Source organism: Grampus griseus, assembly GCF_964374135.1.
Source record: "Grampus griseus genome assembly, chromosome: 8".
Classification (NCBI taxonomy): domain Eukaryota; kingdom Metazoa; phylum Chordata; class Mammalia; order Artiodactyla; family Delphinidae; genus Grampus; species Grampus griseus.
Window position 1 is genome coordinate 33,255,027 of NC_139002.1, and position 20,238 is coordinate 33,275,264.

A 20,238-nucleotide genomic window follows, 5' to 3' on the forward strand; every position below is an offset into this window, starting at 1 on the left:
GGAATAAAGAAGAAGCTGAAACTGGGGCTTCAACAAGCTATTTTTTTTTAACTTTTCATTTTATATTGGAGTATAGCCAATTAACAATGCTGTGATAGTTTCAGGGGCTCAGCAAAGCAACTCAGCAGAACATATACATGTATCCATTCTCCTTCAAACTCCAATCTAGGCTGCCACATAACATTGAGCAGAGTTCCCTGTGCTATACAGTAGGTCCTTATTGGTTTAAAGACAGCTGAAACTTTGTATCTTCCCCTGTGGAACTGAAGCTAATGAAGGTAGGTAAGGATAGTTCTTGCCCTCCATCCACACCAGCCTTACCCATTATTCTCAGGGATACATTCTTAGATCACTGTCCTTGGTACAACAGCTTGCGTTAGCCTCACAATTCCTCCATGTTTGGAATGATTATTCAAAGTCTTCTACTACTTCTTTATTATATACATAGTTATTTTTAACTATTTACAGTGCATTTGGGGGCTCAGTAAAAGGATAAAAAGTGCTGGATGGTGAGGATATGGGAATATATCTATAATTTTACATTAGTTGTTTCAGAAATAATTTTTGTTTATAAATCTCTGTCCTCTAAGTTAGGTTTTCCTAACAAAGCATTGGTGTTTAAATCAAATTCCCAATAGGAGTTAAATAAGTCTCCTGATTTAAAAGTAGCGAGCCATAACATCTACCCCTATATAGTATATAGTATTCTCCTTCCACTCCCCAATGCCGGATTTAATTCCTCAAAGCCCTGAAAGCATTAGAACTTAATATTCAGTGCCTATCATAAGCTTTCACATACTGATCAATTCACACCTTTCCAATCTAATCTGCAAAAGCCACAACAATAACATCCATCTAGACAAAGTGGAAAGAGAGAAACAGAGCAAAGTTGAGATATCAAGTTCACCACAACGGGGGGAAATCGCCTACCATCCATCTGCCTGCAAGGTCAAAGAGAATAATGATTAAAAACGCCCACCTCTGCCATTACTCCATGTGGCTTCAAGAAGGAATTTTAAGTAAGAAGCTTAAAGGAAATTGTGAAATATGCAGAAATATATTTATTGCACTGTTAAAAAGTAAAAGACCAACTAGAAGCAGTCTGAGTGTACTAAAGAGATTATTTCATAAATTCATGTACATGAACCTATGGAATATTTTAAAATCATAAAATCATTAAAAATTACAATATATATAAAAACCTGGAAGTATTTGCTAGAATCCTCTTTATAAAGGAGAAGTAACAAATTATATACAATATGTAGTTATATGTAGTAAAATTATATTAATTATATTAGAAAAAGATACACATAAGTGAAAAAGTTAAGTTTATAAGGAAAATTATAGCATTTATACAACAATTTAACCGAAGGTTTACCATGAGTCAGACCCTGGGTCAGGTGCTAAAGTGAGATTGAAAGCAAAAAAAAAGAAAAAGATCTGGCCTCTGCCTTCTTGGATTTTACAGTCTCATTACTAAGTGAAAATAATTGCTGTTATGTGAGCATGTGGGTGTTCTTTCTTTCTTCTAAACAATAATGCTACTATATTAGTATTTTAGTAATATAACCAAGGCTTTTGTCTGGTGAGGTGTATTCCAAAGCCAATGTTGGGGGCTAGACATTTATGACACAAACGTCATGAAATGGCACACAGGATGACAACTGTTCCAGCTGTCAGTGTCACGTGATCACTGATGCTGGCCTTCCGCGTGTGTCCTGTAAAGAGGAGGAAGTCACGCTGCCTGAGGCCCAGATGGCAGCCCTCTTCCTCCTTCCTAGGGGCTCCCTACCTACACCTCAGCCAAGTCAGGCTCAGCCGCCTCTCCCCACAGACCTGAGGGCGTATAGAGCCCCTCACGATCCCAAGACCAGCCCCCTCCACACCCCCTCAGCATACCTAACACTCCTAAAGGAGCAGACAAATCAAGCAACCACCTGGCACAGCTCCTCTGAAAGAGGCCAGCTGGGCCATGTGACGACTGCACAACACGCACCCCACACCAGAAACAGCTTGTGTGAGGGCTGTGCACGTGATTTCTCCAGATGGAACTTTTGTGAATGTAACAAGCTAAAGCCACACAATGAATCGGAAACTCATTCAGCTTATCTTCTCCTGAGAGCTCTTTCGTTTCACAGCTAGGTTTGGACCTGACACTTTAGGTTTTCGAAAACAATAAAAATGTATTTTTTAGAAATACATATATAACTGACAAAACTATATAAGAAAAAGAAAAGGCAGAGGAAGGAGAGGAATATGATTGTGGAGAAGCATGTCAGGGATTCCAAAGCCCTGCTACTCAAAGAGAGGTCCATGGACTACTGACACTGACATCACCTTCAAGTGTGTTAGAAACACAGAATCACACACTCCATCTGAGACCTTCTGAATCACAGTCTGCACTTAATGAGATCTCCAGGGGTATCATATACACATTTAAGTTTGGGAGTCACTATTCTAAATGCTTGTCATATTCTATTTTTACCTGGAAGGTAAGTACACTTAGTATATTATTCTCTAAAATGTATGCACATATTTTATAGTCTTCTGATTGTGTGACTCTAATCCAGCCTACAAACGGACCCCATGTCTACAAACTGTCATGTAGGGATTGTTAAAATGTGGGGAAAAGAATGCTACATGAATCTGATCTTCAAACAGTAAAAACTCAGATACAGATAAAACTTGAGACCACATAACCCAACCTCTTCACTTATGGGAAATGAAACCATCCGATTCAGGAAGGGGTATACCTTCACCAGGGTCAGATTGCTAAATATCTGTGGCAAAATCATATGAGGGCTCAAGTCTCCTGATCCCCAGTAATGTTCTGTGTCCTACACTAATACTGGTTAATACGTCCTGACTGATTTTTTTTTCTTTATAAACAAATATTAAAGTTAAAAGAGAAATCAGTATTAAGTTTTAAAAAAAAAGTAAGCTAATTCTTAAACCAGTACCTGGTACATTTGATGGCAGATGACCAATATGTATTTGTCTGAATGAATGATTCACTTTGAGGCAAAGAAAAAACAGTGTTATCCACATCTTCTCAAAGGGCTGAGCTGAATTATAGAATGGTTAAGTAACTTCCTTATGGAAAAAACCACAGAGCTCAATTTTAAAACAATTCATAATACTCTTCTCCACAGAAACCAAAAATTCGCCCTTATGCTTTTATCAAAGTCAGAATATTTGACATATTTGGTATTTGGGTGTGTGAATCTGTTTGATTTCAATCAAGTCATTATCTGAAGTAAGACTTTTAAAATTATTACTTAGAATATTGAAAAATATCACAACTCACCAATACTAATTTCATCATCTGTTTCAGCATCACCAATACATTCAAACTGGAAATCTTGCAGTGACTGGGAAAATTTCTGTACTGCCATAGACAGATCTGTAATTAAAAGTTTAAAAAAAAACCCATAAGTTGAAGGTACAATACCATGGAATACTCAAGAGTTTCCACATGTATTTACATAACTTTGCTGCTAATGCTATATTGACCAGAACCTTTTTAAATACCAGCTTGACAAATTTAAGCAGAATTTAAAGAGACTACTAAAGAAATATTTTAGGGATTAGATCTGCTCTGCTTCCAAAGCAGATTTGTCCCTTTAAGAAAGTTTTGGTGCCAGTTGTGTATTATCTGGAAGCCAATTTCCCAAAGCCTTTATCAAAGAATTACCATTCATTCCCTATAAATGGAGCATTTATTAAAAAAAAAAAAGAAGAAGAAGAAGAAGAAGGAATGCTACCAGGTTACTGGTGGGGAAAAAAAAGAAAAGTAGCGAACCTTTGATTAGAAAGGGTCACCGATGTTATTCTATACAGACAGGGAATGTGGAGCAGATAGGGAATGTGTTTTTACCAATAAACGCATTCTCATTCTAAGGTGAAAGGCCACGAGAAAAGTTGTTTACGAATAACCTTGTGATTTATAGGAAATCTCAAGCTAAACATACTCCTCAGTCCTGACTTCAGTCTGAACAAATTCCAGAGAGTGACTAAATCCAGAAGAAGAATTCTTCCTTAATCATGGAGAGAATAAAGAAAAGCCCAGAATAATGAGAAGTAAATTCCTGGGAGGCAAAAGCCTAGGATGCAACCTAACAGTGACTAAGAATGCAGACTCTGGAGCCAAGACGGCCTGGGTTGAAATCCAAGTCCTACCACTTACTCATTATGTGAACCTGGGCAAACTTTTTTAACTCCTCTGGCCCTCTATTTCCTCATCTGTAAAGAGTAAATAACAGTAGTATAACCACTTTATAGAGCTGTTTTGAGGACTAAGTAAGGCAACATTTGCAAAGTGTTTAGAACAGAACCTGGCACTTAATAAGCACTATTTATGTTTGTTAAATAAAATTAAATCAATCTGACAGTGCAGCATCAGGGAAGCTTCAGAGGTCCCACCTCTCAGAGCTACTGTGATCTTCCATGCTAACCCTTCACAGAAGTCTATGCCCGTAGGAAACACATTTTTATGGAAGTCTGTCTACACTTTATTTAATGTTATCTCTCATCATTCAATTCTGATACCTTGAATGCATAACATTTAATTCAAGCAATAGGACTTGACAAAGACTCTCTCCTTGGCCAATCTTCAGTCAGGCTCCTCTGAGCCCTTTTCTTGTCTATGCCTCTACTTTGGCTCTCTGTCCTCACTGGGCCTACATAGACCAGTTTTAGCAAAAATCCTGCCAAGTCAGTTTAGAGAATATCTAAACTGGTATCTGATCAAATTCCCCATCCCCCACCTTTGATGCTTAAGCCCTTGACCTGCCTTCACCAAGAAACCTTTACATCTTCTCCTCTTAGTAACTTTCCATCCACTGACAGCCCCCCCTAGCCCCGCCACCCAACATGCTCCTCGGCTATAAATCCACATTTGTTCTTGTTGCATTCAGGGTAGAGCCTGAACTCTCTCCCCTATTGTGACACTCTCGACATCTACAGCATCCGACCTGAATAAAGTCCTCCTTATGATTTTAACTAGCATCAGAATCATTTTTCTTTAGGAGAACAATTATGGCCCGATGCCTAGACATGACACCAGGACTTAATGTGGTAACCCACCACTCATGAAACTGCAAGCCCAGGTACCAACCACAGTAAGCACCCATGAGTGAACAGGTCTCCAAACAAGGTCACTTACTGCACCATGTGAATCAAGAACTCACCAACACCCTCACCAACAGGAATTCTGAAGACCACAGGTCTTGAGCCTCAGAGAGGCTTTTAACATACACACACACACACACACACACACACACACACAAAGACTGAGATTTTTTTAAATCTTGTTTGAAAAAATAAATTGTGCTCTGGAAAGAGGGTATTACTACTCACAGACTAACACCTCTTCCCAAAAGAGGGGTAGAACTTTGGTGCCAGCTGCACATTCTACTTAAGAGTTACTTTGGATTTAGGAGAATAGAAAGGTCTATCAGCTTAAGAATGGTTGAAATGAAAGATGAAAAGAGCCTCCTTAGTGGATTGTTAGTCAATGAGAAAAACAAAGGCTTCATCAGAACTAGACTTCACCAATTGGCTGTGAGGCCCTAGACAAATCATTCACCCTTCACAAGACCTGGTTTTCTTACCTATGGAACAGAGAAGGAATACTCATCTCACAGGTTGTTATAAAAACTAAATGAGGTCTGTGCCTGGTACAGACTAGGCAACTTAATAAATGGCATCAGTTGTTATCATTCAAGCCCAGCTCAAAAGGTGGGAAAGTTGACTGGCCTTCCAGACAGAAGGGACCCATGCATGCAAAAGTATGCATTTATCTGACATTGCATAGCTCTGGCTAAGGGTAAAGAAATCATAACACCTACATCAAATGTTATGAGAAGACAAAAAAAAAAAAAAAATCAGACTCCTAGGATAATTTTTAAGCCAAACTGTGTGCAGGTACTCTCCGTGAGAAAGGGGCAAAACATTCCATTTAACGTTTATTTTTCCATGTACAATATACAGGCCTTATGCTAAACTGGATTTGAAGTCACAGATGGAATTCCTAAAGCAGAGTGGGGGTAGTAGGTAATATGCGTAGATCAGGATGCTTAGGAATTCTGTAACAGATAGCCTTCCTTCTCTCCCCTCATCACCACAAGTTCCTCTGAGTTTCCCCTCAAACTCAAGGAGATACCTGGAAGCTTTCTGCTAGGGCAGGGGTCCCCAACCCCCAGGCCAGGACTGGTAGTTGTCTGTGGCGTCTTAGGAACCGGGCTGCACAGCAGGAGGTGAGACACCGGCGAGCAAGCGAAGCTTCGTCTGTATTTACAGCCACTCCTCATCACTCCCATTACCTCCTGAGCTCCGCCTCCTGTCAGGTCAGCGGCGGCATTTGATTCTCATAGGAGCTCGAACCCTACTGTGAACTGTGCACGCGAGGGATCTAGGCTGCGCACTCCTTATGAGAATCTAATGCCTGATGATCTGGTTGAGGAGAGGCTGCAAATACAGATTATCATTAGCAGAGAGGTTTGACTGCACAGAGACCATAATAAATCATTTGCTTGCAGACTCATATCAAAGCCCTATTAGTGAGTGGCAAGTGAAAACAAGCTCAGGGCTCCCACTGATTCTGCATTATGGTGAGATATATAATTATTTCATTATATATTACAATGTAATAATAATAGAAATAAAAAGTACACAATAAATGTAATGTGCTTGAATCATCCTGAAACCATCCCCCCTACCCCAGTCTGTGGAAAAATTGTCTTCCATGAAACCGGTCCCTGGTGCCAAAAAGGTTGGGGACCGCTGTCCTAGGGAACTCCTGACATAAAACCCCACAACCAAACATTACTTCCTAGACCATTCTTTGCTTCCCATGGCCTTGCTCCTTGACTGAGAAAGGTAAGCTGCTTCGTCCTTTCACAGAGATCTTAGTGAGTACACTGTAAAAATTCCCATGCCTGAACAAGAACACAGGAGCCCACTGTCCATATAGCCAAGGGATTGAGAGTATGAGCTCTAGTGGCAGATGAAATGGGTTAGCTTCCCGCTTCTACCAACCAGTGGCATGATCATGGGCAGCCTTCATAACCTCTCTGTACCTCATCTGTTAAGTGGAACAGAACCCATCTCTCAGGGTTATTGTGAGGAGTAAATGAGTTAATATAGATGAAGTATTTAGACATACAGCTAAGCACTTAAAACGTGTTGGCTGTTTCCCTGTTGCAAGTCTCAGAAAAGAAAGGAAAAGGGAAAATTTCAGGAATGAAGGTGGCAGCTGTAAGCCCTTAGACAACCTTGGAAAGTACTCAATAAAACAGTCTGTTGATTGCAATTTCAAATTCTCTCTTGGTGCACTGCAATCATGCCGTGACAGAGACTACCTGATTATTCAGTATTTCTGTGTAAGAGATGGGTGTCTATTTCAATGCTGGATAGAATCAAGAATTCATGAATGATCTTCATGAAGCATAATGAGACATAATGAGACAGGACTATACACGAAAATATGCTTCTCAACTAGTTCAGATAATCCCAAAAATAAACGGGAAGTTCGAAAAACGACTTATTTTCAATTTCAAGTGTCATGAGTTCTTGATTTTCCTTTTGTTTGTTCTCATTTTCCAACAACCAAAGTAATGATGAGGTCAAAAATGTGACCAAAGTAAAGAACTTATGATATTTTCTGGCAGTCATATGAATCCATCTGAAAAATGAGGAATCCAGTTCACATTTCTAATTTTGGCTCCATCTCCCACTGAGTGCAGTTCTGAACTAGAAAGAACAACACCTTTCACTGACTTATAACTCCATGGAACACACTCTTCCCTAATTGTCTAAGATTTCTAAACAATGGTCAGATGCACAAAAGAGAAGTACTGGTACTAAATCCTTGTAAATAAAATTGATTCACATACAGTTATATAGACCTTGAATTTAAGACCTAATTCAGTTCTTAAAGTTTACTGTTGAATTTTAAAGTATCAAATTGTATAATGATAGAATCTACATTTCTCTTAAATACAAAAAGAAAGATCAAATGTATAAAGCATGACAAGCAGGGAATCTAGCATAGGCAAGACTGTCTCTTTCTCCCTGTTTCTACTCAACTATTAGAACATGAAGACAAACAAGGAAAAAATCCCAGTCAGAGACACCCTGGCTATCTATATTCAAGGTGAAGGTGGAGGAGTAACATTTACTAGAGGTCAAAGTTGTACATAGTAAAGATGCTGCAAGTATCACTCATATCATATCCTTTCTATTTACCTAATGAGTTAAGCATAGGGTGTCTTCACATGTATTCACATTATAACTTGGAAGAATTACAGTAGGCTTTAATTAGTCAGCAATGTTTTTATATCAAAGAGTTAACCCGTAGCACCCGCGATTAGATGATGCTAATGAAGCACTAAAACTTCATTTCATTAGAAACACTTCAACCTCATTAGAGAAACAAAAAACAGTAAATATTTAATTACAACTCTTCTTACACACAGACTTAAGAGCTAGAGTTACCTGTTACTTTAGAAGTGTCAATGGAATTACTTTTACAATGTTAGCTATATTTATCTCAGAACAAGTACAACCAGCCAGTCCATTGGTTTAAGGCAGTTTTTCTTGAAATCTGGTTGCTCTGGGATGAGATTTTACAGTGCAGAAGAAATACAGGATGAAGCCATGGGAATACAAAGGTAAGAACAGAATATATCCTTCCCTCAAAAGGGCACAGTCCTATTCGGACATGAGGTATGTAAATAAATCATATCAGAGGACAACGGATAAAGTCTCCAACAGAGGCTAATGATAACAACATCACCGCAGATAGTACTTACTATGTGCCTGATACTTATCCAAGAACTTAAGGTAAACTAAAACCATTAATCCTCACAACAGCCTCATGAAGTAGACATCATCACTCCCATTTTACAGATGAAGGAACTGAGGCACAGAGAGGTTAAGTGACATCCCCAAGGTTGCTCAAGCTAGTAAATAACAGCAAGAATTTTGACCCAGGGAGCCTGGCTCCAGAGTCCCCACTTAACCACACTGCCAGACGGCTCTGTGCACAGAGGTAACAAATAAGAAGGCACAATCAGTCCAGCTGGAGTGCATGGGGGAAGGCTCCTCAGAGGATTCAATGAAGACAAGAACTTGAAAGATGTGACAACACACCAGGCAAGGCCACATTAATAAAATGTCCAAAAGCTTTCAAAAGGCAGCTTCTACCTACACATCCAAACACCTCTATCATGACTCACATCAAGCTGAGTACCACCAGCAACAGACCATCCAGTCTCTTGTACCTATTTTTATATTGTTATTCCACCTCCTTAGGATAGACTCTTCTTCCAAGTTCTCTTTCAAGGTCTCTCTCTCAAGTCCCCATTTCCTCCAAAAAGGTCTTCCTGATCCCTTTCAATGTGGCATTATCGCCTCCTTTATACCTCCTACTACATGTTGTGACGCTCTTGCTGTGCTTTCTCTATTTTACCTTTTATCAAGTTATTCATAAACCTAGGTTATCCACCTTATTTTAAATAGTGTTTTAAAGGTAGAAAACTTTATCATCAATGAACACTACCCAAGTATCCACTACCATATCTTGTATACAATTAGAGCTCAACTGTTGAAACCATTCATTTCTGCAAGGTGGATAAATACCTAAGCCTTCCAGATCTAAAACATGAGTTATCCACTTTCCAATACAAGAAGCTTTCATATACATTCACAATAACGATAGCAATGGTGTCGGTAAGATGTTTTACTCTTTCAAAGTTCTTATGTATTTTTCTTAATTCTCACACAAAGCTATGAGGGCTGAAGCTCTGAAAAGTTAGGTAATAACTTAATTTGCCCAGAGTCTAAGAGCTTGACTCCAACATGGACTGCTTCCCAAATTGGATGTTCTTTCTACTACCTACCATAGCTACTTCCCGAAGAGTAACAAGCATTAAAACCAAGGAGCATGTGACCTTTAGACAACATCTAATTAATCCCTTACCTGCTGTATAAAATCTAAGATAGTAAGACTCTCTGTACTGAGCTATATGAGAGTGAGCTACATATGCTTATTAGCCTGGAATAAGCTACCAGCAAACATATATCAGATGGTCTAAAAGTCAAAGGAAATGCACATTCTTTCTTGTACTTTCTAGTGCCACAAGATAATTGAATAATGTTCTAGGTGTTAAGCTTCTTAAAGGTAGGTATACATTCTTCATCTCTCTTCACCATTAGTGCCCAAAAGAAAGCAGACAGAAAAGAGAACAAAGGGACCAGGAAGAGAAAAGTGTACACCAACTACCAATGCATTCATAACATAAGAATCCACCATAGATAAATTACTGAAAAGCTTATGGTACTGGGAACATGAATATCACTGCAAGCCTTAATAATAAACAAACCATACATTATATAGAAGAATACGTCACGGAATTACCAAATAAGCCTTGGCTTTTAATACCTGCAGTTATGCTTTTAATGTTCTCTCAGAGACCTGCAAATGTCAGATTGTTAGACAGAGAAAAGTCAGAGGAAAAGAACACCAGGTTTGTGGCAAAGTATAAGAAAGAAACACAATGAGAACTTCTTGTCAGTAAGAATCATTCCTATGGCTCTTATTTGAACAAAGTTTGAAAATGCCTACTTTGCTATTTTCTACTTTACATAAATGGCTAGAAAATCATGGTTATCCAATATTATTAAAGAAAGTCTTCCTAAAGAAGGTCCAATACAAAGCTTGGTACTTATATGTTGAGGTGAAGTGAAATTAACTGAGTGACTTGTAATAATGGAATCAAGGAATTCTCTTTCCTTGAAGCCCTAGAGAAACACTGCCGTGTCCATGGGAGGTGAATGGAGACAGAATCACCAGAGGGCAATGGGGCATGGATGCTATTCTTCATCCCCCTGGAAATGCAAAAGGCACAGACTACACTAGGCCACTAAATTAACTTGTTGTATTCTAGGATGGGACAACATGATTGTTTTGGCATGGTAAAACAAATTAGCCTAGCTCTAGACAGCTTCATTCATTTCCACACCAGATACACATTCAGGGTTATGTGAGGGATGTGCTCAGATAGGGGAAAAAAATCCTTCCTTAGAATCAATCATTCTTTCATGTCATGGACTAAGACTCAGACAGACATGGACAGCAATCCACCACTTACTGAAATATGGCTTAGAGCACGCACTTAGCTTCTCTAAGTCTCAGGTTCCTCATGTACAAAAGGAAAATACTAATCTCTTACAAAACTGTCATGAATATTATGTGAAATGGACTTAGCACAGTGCCTGGTAAAGAACAGAAACTTGAAATTCTGGTTCTCAACAAATGTTAACTATTAAACCACTATTTATTATGATGGCAAATGCAGAATATGAAATATTTTCATTGTAAGCATAACATATTTAATCTGTGTATTAAATTACTATCTTCAGGAGAGGTTCAGCAAAAATAAATAGTGGTACTGGCCTCTAATGAAGACCAAGCAGTTTGTAGTCCCATAAATGGTATGTGTTTGGCAAGCAGTTCCAGAAGATTCCAGCCTAAAAACAACAAACAGGAACCAACACTTGGCCAGATTTTATCCATAGTTTCTATAAAGCTACAAATTCCATAAAAATTAAAAACGAAAAACCACAAAGACTTCACTATTGCTACAACACAAGTTAAAAATAGAAAGCTGAAAGGATGAAATAAATCACCCATCTTCCTACCCTGGGGGAAAAACTTGGGGGGGAGGTGCGGGGGGGCAGGGGGAAGGGGAGGCGAAGGAAACAATGGCACACTGCAGTTTCTCTGGATTTTTCTTCCTGCCTCAATAAGCATTCCTTTGAGATTTCTCTTCCTCATACTCTTTCCTTCAGAAAAGATAAACCTATCTTTAGACACCTTGTTTTAGCTCAATACATGTTTTCTTTTAAAAAGTACTACTTATGGGGCTTCCCTGGTGGCGCAGTGGTTGAGAGTCTGCCTGACGATGCAGGGGACGCGGGTTCATGCCCGGGTCCGGGAAGATCCCACATGCCGCGGAGCGGCTGGGCCCATGAGCCATGGCTGCTGAGCCTGCGTGTCCAGAGCCTGTGCTCCGCAACGGGAGAGGCCACAACAGTGAGAGGCCCACGTACTGCAAAAAAAAAAAAAGTAAAAAGTACTACTTATGTATCTATATGCAGGCAACTCCTAAGTGGAGATTTAAGTTTGGATACTGGAATTCCAAACAAAATTTTATAAAATATCCCACTTGACTTTTTTGATTTAACTAAAAAATATTGAGTTATCCAGCATGGAGGACCTTGCAGGTTTCCTAGGCTTCTCAGCAACACTGGTTATGGCGTGGCATGCTTTCCTGGACTTCCTGGTCTACCTTCCCACACATGACCTCTTCCTTAGTCCAATCATTGTTTTCTGGGCATTTACAACTTATGCCCTTATTAACAGATTTGGTAGTGGAAAGTGTTTAGTGTTCTAGCTTCACTTCTAGCCCTCTTTTCTCTTGACTACCTGAAGTATCTCTCTGCTCAAGATAATGACTCTGGAAGAGCATTTTGTGTTACCTTATCTTTCATGTCACCTATCAGCCTATTTCCAACTCTTAGAACTTACTTCCCTTTTCCATCAGCTCCTTCTTGGTATCATATGACAAACACATTTGTGATAAAATCATGATTTGACTAGTTTAATCTCCTTTTTAAAGCATCACACTAAATCATTACCTACTAGGCAAGTCAAGCATATCATCTTTCCTCTATGTTTTTTAGGCCATCATTTTTCTCAAACTGGTCTTTGTACCTTCAATGTTCCAGCCAAACAAAACAATCTAAACTTCTGTTCTCCCAGCATCCACAGGGTCATTCTTCATGTTGGAAACAGCCCTTTGTCTCTGCTGTGACCTTCAATTGCCTTCAAATGAATCAGTACTCACAGTTCCACTGTGAAGCTGGATTATACCTTACAAGAGCAGCTGGCTATACTTGAGGATGGTACCTGGAGTTTCCTTTAGTTCTTTTAAAGAAGCTTTAAGACATGCCTCTTTCTAGATTAATCTGAAAGCCCCACCCTAAATAATCCAACCAGGGCAACACACTTGCTGTTTGACAGATACCAAATACTGACACGCCTTATGGCACACAGCAGTGTGCCAGGAGTTCAGAAAGCCATGAATACTTTCAGTGTATCTTCTGGTGCCACAACATTTATTAGAAAACTAAAGAGAAGGAAGTGAAGTAGTTTTATCCTGTTTTACATTTTTTTTAAATGCCAGTATAGCAGAATTTATATGAATTAACTTGTATCTTGTTACTTCCATTGAGGCAGCCAGTTTGGGTCATGTTTCCAGACTACTGAGAGTACATTTTCCCCCTCATCTGACAGAAAATTCTGAGAAGCACTATACTACTGTAATCTAGCTCCTTTTTGAATGTCTACTGACATACCCTACATTATAATTTTATTATATTATATATTTATTTGTGTGTAAGTCCCATTACCCTCATCAAACATTAAGCCTGTGATGGGCAGAGAACCTCTTCAGTCTTTATTGCCTCCAGCATCGGGCCTTGAAAATAAGGGGCTGTCAAATAGAATAGAATGCAAAAATTCAGAGTATTTAGAAAAGGTAAAGTAAGGACTTTCTAGGACTGGCAAAGAGCAATTAGAGATAAAAAGCCAGGTGGTTAGACTCAGACCCGGATCTAGCTATAAAAGGGGCTATGGGAACAGAGGAGCCCCAGCAAACAAACACACCTGAGGATCTGGACATCAAGTCAAGTAGATGAGATCGGAGGGCCAGAGGGAATGGCTAAAAGGTTCTTTCATTTAGGATCTGTTGGCTAGCTTTGCAAAAAGCAAAGCAGTGGAAGCTGACAGAAGCAGCCTAGGTATTCTAGGTGCTAACCTAAAATCTCAGTATTGCTTTAGAATATACCCACGTCTAAAAATTATTCTGGTAATCTAATCAAGCTCAATGGGGAGAGCATCCAGTTTAAAAATAAATAAATAAATAACCTAAATGTTCCACAAACTTAAGTCACTACAGAGAAAGCTAGTCCAGGTTCTTATTTCCTTGCATCATCTTCTAATATAAAGAAGTCTCATTTAAAAAAAATGATAAAAGCAAGGATTTTGGCGCCAAACAGACTACCAGTTTTGCTATGTGGGCAAGTTACTTAAGCTCTTCAAGTTTCAATTTACCTGTTTGTAAAAGAGGATAATAGTAATATACCTACTTCATAAGATTGTTGTAGTGACCAAATGAAATCATGCATGTAAAGTACATAGTAAGAGCCTGGCAAATTGTCATAATTATAACTGTTATTATTTTTAAGGAGAAAATCATTGGCTAGAAAGACACACTATTCTTGTCTCTTGGTTACTACTCCTATGTTAAGCTTACCTCTCAGGACCTAAAAAGATACCTACCATTACATGATGTCACCAAATTTAATGCAGCCAAAGTGCCTGCCGACCAAGGAAACACTCAAGTGATACCAAACATTATTACAGTCAATTGTCTCTATTCCAAAAGGTAATTTATCATTTACTTAAGTGCATTTTCCCATCAGCAGTTTAGCACCATGCACCATTAAAAAAATTTATACCACACTCATATTGCCTCTGATGAAACTTCAAAGTATCATTCCAGTGGTTAACAGATATCTGCATTCCAGCATTCCCTAAGAAAACACTGCTAGACCCAATAATGAAATCTGCTTAACCAAGCAAAGAAACAATCTAACATACATGAACCTCCAAAAATATTCTAAGTTCAATTTAAATGAAGTGATGAGCTTAGAACGTGGGTATAGCATAAGTGGCTGGCTATGTTTTTGTTGTTGTTTTTATTTTGGCTGCATTGGGTCTTCGTTGCTGCGCGTGGGGCTTTCTCTAGTTGCGGTGAGCAGGGGCTACTCTTTGTTGCCTTGCACGGGCTTCTCATTTCAGTAGCTTCTCTTGTTGCGTGCAGAGCACAGGCTCTAGGCGCGCGGGCTTCAATAGTTGTGGCACGCGGGCTCAGTAGTTGTGGCTCGCTGGCTCTAGAGCGCAGTCTCAGTAGTTGTGGCGCACGGGCTTAGTTGCTCCTAGGCATGTGGGATCTTCCCGGATCAGGGCTCGAACCCGTGTCCCCTGCATTGGCAGATGGATTATTAACCACTGCACCACCAGGGAAGCCCTGGCTATGTTTATTGTGACCACGTATTTGGGTTTTCACTATTGCATTTTTATTTATTTATTTTCTTTGGCCAAACTAAAGTATATTATATCATGTAATATCATGGCTATCCATGAACAGTAATGGTGGCAAAATAATTTTTTCACATAGCAGCATGACTAACATCCTCTTAAAGACTGGAAATATTTTATAATGAATAGTAATTGAAAGCCGAATACATAAGCCTCTGTCTTGGACAAGATGTGGAAGTATGCTGGCATCATGCCTTGTTCTTCCAAAAGGAACAGAAAAAAACAACACTGCAAAACAAGGCTGAGCCTGGGCTGCCAGGGAAGTAAGGGCACAAAGATCATTATTCTCCATTTACACAATGTTTTTTGTAAGTTGTTTTCAATAAACTTGCTATCCCACATGTCTACAGACATCATTTTTCTGCTGTCCTACCCCATGTTGAAACATTAAAGCAATGTTTCAGAATATTTCAGGAAAACTTGCATTTTAACAGTGTAGTTTCCATTTTGTACCTTTGAGCCAACACCCCATCCCATGTTTAAGGTACCACAATAGAGATAATTTTGTTGGGATACATTATTTTATTACTTTTTAAAGTTCCAAGTGTTATGCTTTTAATAAAATGACTTACTATAGCCATCTCACTATCTTAAACACAAATGATGAGATTTTTCAAGTCATATTTGTACTCCTTATCTCACTAGAAACCTACTGGGCAAACAGACTGAGTAGATAATTACCTACATTCTACAGATGAGAAAACTAAGGTGCATGGTTAAGTGACTTTTCCAAGCAATAGAATCAGAGCTGGAATCTTAATCTCCCATGTCTAGGCCAACCCTCCTCTTTCCATACCGTTTTAAATAAATAATCCTCTTACACCTACAATTCTACCATACTGGGGTTACCTCAGTAGTAAAAATTTTTTAAAAGTATTTTTTTTACCAGACCATTTACAGTTTTCTTATCATTTCCTCACTTAAAAAAAAAATCCTCATTCTTATGGATCTTACTGTATCTCCATTATATAACTAGTTTAACTGTTGGTAAAAATGTTATAAGTGGCTTTGAAGAAGATACTTTAAACATATGATACATTTTATTTTTATTTAGGGGTGACTGATTACACTCATCGGAAAACAGGAAGATAAATCTCAACCTTTTATTCCAAAAACTAAAACTCATTCACCTAAATACCATGCTGTTTGAGTTGCCAACATGCATGCAAAACCATATGTACAGAGTCAGCAACTGCCTGCTGTGATTCTGAATAGCTGAGACTTTTATTTAGCAATCAGAACTGAGGAATTCCAACTGTGTCAACTTGTGCAACTATGTCTGGCTTTAGAGCTTCCCACACTCTGGGAGACAGATTGTCTCTAATTATTTTATTGCTGCAAAAAAAGGGACTTTTCATAGAAATTATACACAAAATTTATGTCAGGCTTTTATCAGACAGCATGTAGTCAACCCATGATTAGGCCATCCTTCAATTTAAAACTTAAATATATATGTGGCTTGCAACTCTTCTTACCTGGTATTTTTTATTTACTTCAGAACTTATTAGTTCCTCAGCTACTAAAATTTTAAGGTGACTTACCATAGTTCATATATTCTAAGCTGCTAAATTGTAAGCCCCCTACCCAATTTTAGAGATATTAATATAAAAACTACAACGTTGGCTCCCTGAGTCCCAGTATATCTTTATATTTTATATTTCGTCCAGTCATACTGAACAATGGCATCTTTTGCAGCATCTGACATTGTCAAGTAAAGCATTATCCCTAACCTCAAGGAGCTAATAACCTGACAAAACAAACAGCACACAGTGCATTGCCTCGATTGTCTTTTCCTATCTTTGAATGCCACAAAAACCTAACACCAGGAAAAGCCTGTTTCAGAAATATTTGATCTCTGTTGTCCCTAACCATTATGAGAGTGGGAAATAAGAAATCAGCTCTCTCTAGCTTAGCTTCTCATTCTTTTGAGATATAAAGGGGCTGAAGCCTTGAAGCCACCCAGTCCCTTGGGCTTGTTTCTGGGCTCCAAGCCTAAAATAAGGGCTAAAGGGGGCTTCTATCAGCTGTGTGCTCGTGAAAGCCATCTGAGACCACCAGAAACACTGTAACCGTGGGATTGTGGGCAGTACTTCAACAAGGGCTCTCCAGATAGTGAACAAGACATTCAGGCACTATAGACTCTCTGTATTTTCAGAAAGAAAATTCATGGAAGAGATATACAACCGAGAAATGAAATTGTGTATACAGTTTCTGTTTGCTCCACATGCCCCCTGACCTTAACTTTTTAAGTATAAAAAATTCTCTATAATCTAAGTCTCACATTCAGTTCCAATGCCATGCAGTTTAGGGAGGCAGCCCATGTGATTCAAGGTCAGCGACCTTGATGGTAAATGAAGTAACGTTTGTGCATTAGTTACAGAGGCTGGGCACAGGTAAGTACTGTCTTCAGCGGACTAATTTAGTAACTTCAGCTACATCAGAATAGTGAAGGATATAACCTAGACTTCTCTCTGAGAATCCCTAGAAATCATGCCTATGAGTGACTAAAATCTGCTACTATAGCAACACTGCGAAGTTACACTGAATATCAAACTAACAACATCTAACTTATTAGATCATTTCAATTAAATTAAATGGTGTATTTCTTCAATCACAACCCCTCAAACCAAAAGAGTAAAGAAGTATTGGCCGAGTAGAAGTCCTTAAGGTTTTAGCTTTACTGAATTGTAAACCTGATAAATAATCAGCATATCAATTACATATAAATGCAAACATTTGTGCTTTGAACTTGCACCTTGGAGAAACTGTCTGCCTAAGTAAAGGTAAATTTTAACCCTGCATGAGTTGCAACTGCAATGAATCCTCAGTTAAGTACAAGTGAATGAGTTTCTTATTGAAAATGTTATGATGCAATAGATGAAAAAAATAACGAAGTGGTTCATTTTATCAAAACTTTCCCACAGAGGCTCATTTAGTCAATCAAAAGGTATGTATTAACTTCCTTATCTATGAAACTTCTACATTACTTGTTCTACAAGATTCCACTTCCTTTCACCCAGACACTTTGGTAAGTAAAAACTGGAGTGATTTGGCATGTCAAACTGCTCCATGACTACTAAAGATTAGTGAACAAACTGCAGAATTATAGACACTGAAGAAACTACTTTCTCTAACCCCAATCAAGTAGCTCTGAGAAGAGTTTGTCAACTTGTGAATCACTTAATTGAGAATCACCTCCAGATTCTAAAGGCAGTACAAGATGAGTGATAATAGTATACCAGCTAGTTAAAAATCACTAAAATAAATGAGAATTTACTTAAATGTTTTTCCCTCAGGTTAAGAAGAAATTGGTTCTTAATGTTCACAGCAGCATTATTTACAATAGCCAGGACATGGAAGCAACCTAAATGTCCATCAACAGAGGAATGCATAAAGAAGATGTGGTACATATATACAATGGAATATTATTCAGCCATAAAAAGGAATGAAATTGGGTCATTTGTAGAGACGTGGATGGACCTAGAGAGTGCCATACAGAGCGAAGCAAGTCAGAAACAGAAAAACAAATATTGTATAATAACACATATATGTGGAATCTAGAAAAATGGTATGGATGATCTTATTTGCAAAGCAGAAATAGAGACACAGATGTAGAGAACAAATGTATAGGTACCAAGGGGGAAAGGGGTGGGGTGGGAGGAATTGGGAGACTGGGATTGACCCATATACATTACTGATACTATGTATAAAGTAGACAACTGATGGGAACATACTGTATAGCACAGGGAACTCTACCTCATGCACTGTGGTAACCTAAATGGGAGGGAAGTCCAAAAGAGAGGGGATATCTGTATGTGTATGGCTGATTCATTTTGCTGTGCAGTGGAGGCTAACACAACACTGTAAAGCGACCATACTCCAATAAAAATTAAAAAAAAAAAAAAAGAAATTGGTTCTTGAATTATCTAAATTTAGCCTCCCTCCCTCACTCACTCCCTTTGGGTCTTCAAATGTCACCTTCTCAGTAAGGCCTTCCCCTGTAACTATCCAAACCTGTAGCCACCCCTACAGAACATGAACTCAAGCATACACACAAACTTATAATAACCTCCCCAACATACTTTTCTCAGTAGCATTTTCACCATCTAACCTATGACATATGTCTTTGGATTTATAATTTTTTTAACTGAGGTAACACTGGTTTCTTGTATACATTATATTTCGACTTCTGTATATACTACAGTGTGCTCACCACCCAAAATTTAGTTTCTATCCATCACCATACAATTGACCTCTTTTATGCGTTTCACCCTCCCCCGACCTCCTATCCCTTCTGGTAACCACTACTCTATTCTCTGTATCTATGTGTTTGTTTTCATTTTGCTTGTTCATTTATTTTGTTTATTTTTTTTATATTCCACATGAGTGAAATCATTGTCTTTCTCTGACTTATTTCATTTAGTATATTACCTTCAAGGTCCATCTATGTTTTTACAGGTGGCAAGATTTCATATTTTTCTTTGAATACTACTCAATACTGACTGAGTAGTATTCCATTGTGTGTGTGCGTGTGTGTGTGTGTGCGTGTTTGTGTGTGTATGTATATATATATATATATATACATACACACACACATACCATATCTTCTTTATCCATTCATCCGTCATGGGCACTTGGCTTGTTTCCATACCTTACCTACTGTGATTAATACTGTGATGAACATTGGGATATATGTATCTTTTCAAATTAGTGTTTTTGTATTCTTTGGATAAATACTCAGAAGTGGAATAGCTGGATCACATGGTAGTTCTATTCTTCATAATTTTTTGAAGAATCTCTATACTGTTTTCCATACTGGCTGCACCAATTTACATTCCCACCAAGAATACATGTCCACATCCTCCCCAACACTTGCTATTTCTTGCCTTTTTGATAATAGCCTATAAGCATGAGATAATATCTTGTTGTGGTTTTGATTTGCATTTTCCTAATAATTTGTGACCTTGAACATCTTTTCATGTGCTTTGCATCTTCTTTGGGAAAAATGT

At 38.4% G+C, this 20,238-nt stretch overlaps 1 protein-coding gene across 1 annotated transcript in view; it reads right to left on the minus strand.

Moving 5' to 3' along the window:
- ARHGAP42 (Rho GTPase activating protein 42) overlaps nucleotides 1-20,238 on the minus strand; it is a gene marked incomplete at its 5' end in the record, with an annotated part of 286,720 nt that overhangs the window by 213,426 nt on the left and 53,056 nt on the right. Inside the window, one exon of the mRNA XM_082661159.1 lies at nucleotides 3,308-3,403. Coding sequence (XP_082517285.1) covers nucleotides 3,308-3,403 — 96 coding nt within the window. The remainder of the gene's footprint in view (nucleotides 1-3,307; nucleotides 3,404-20,238) is intronic.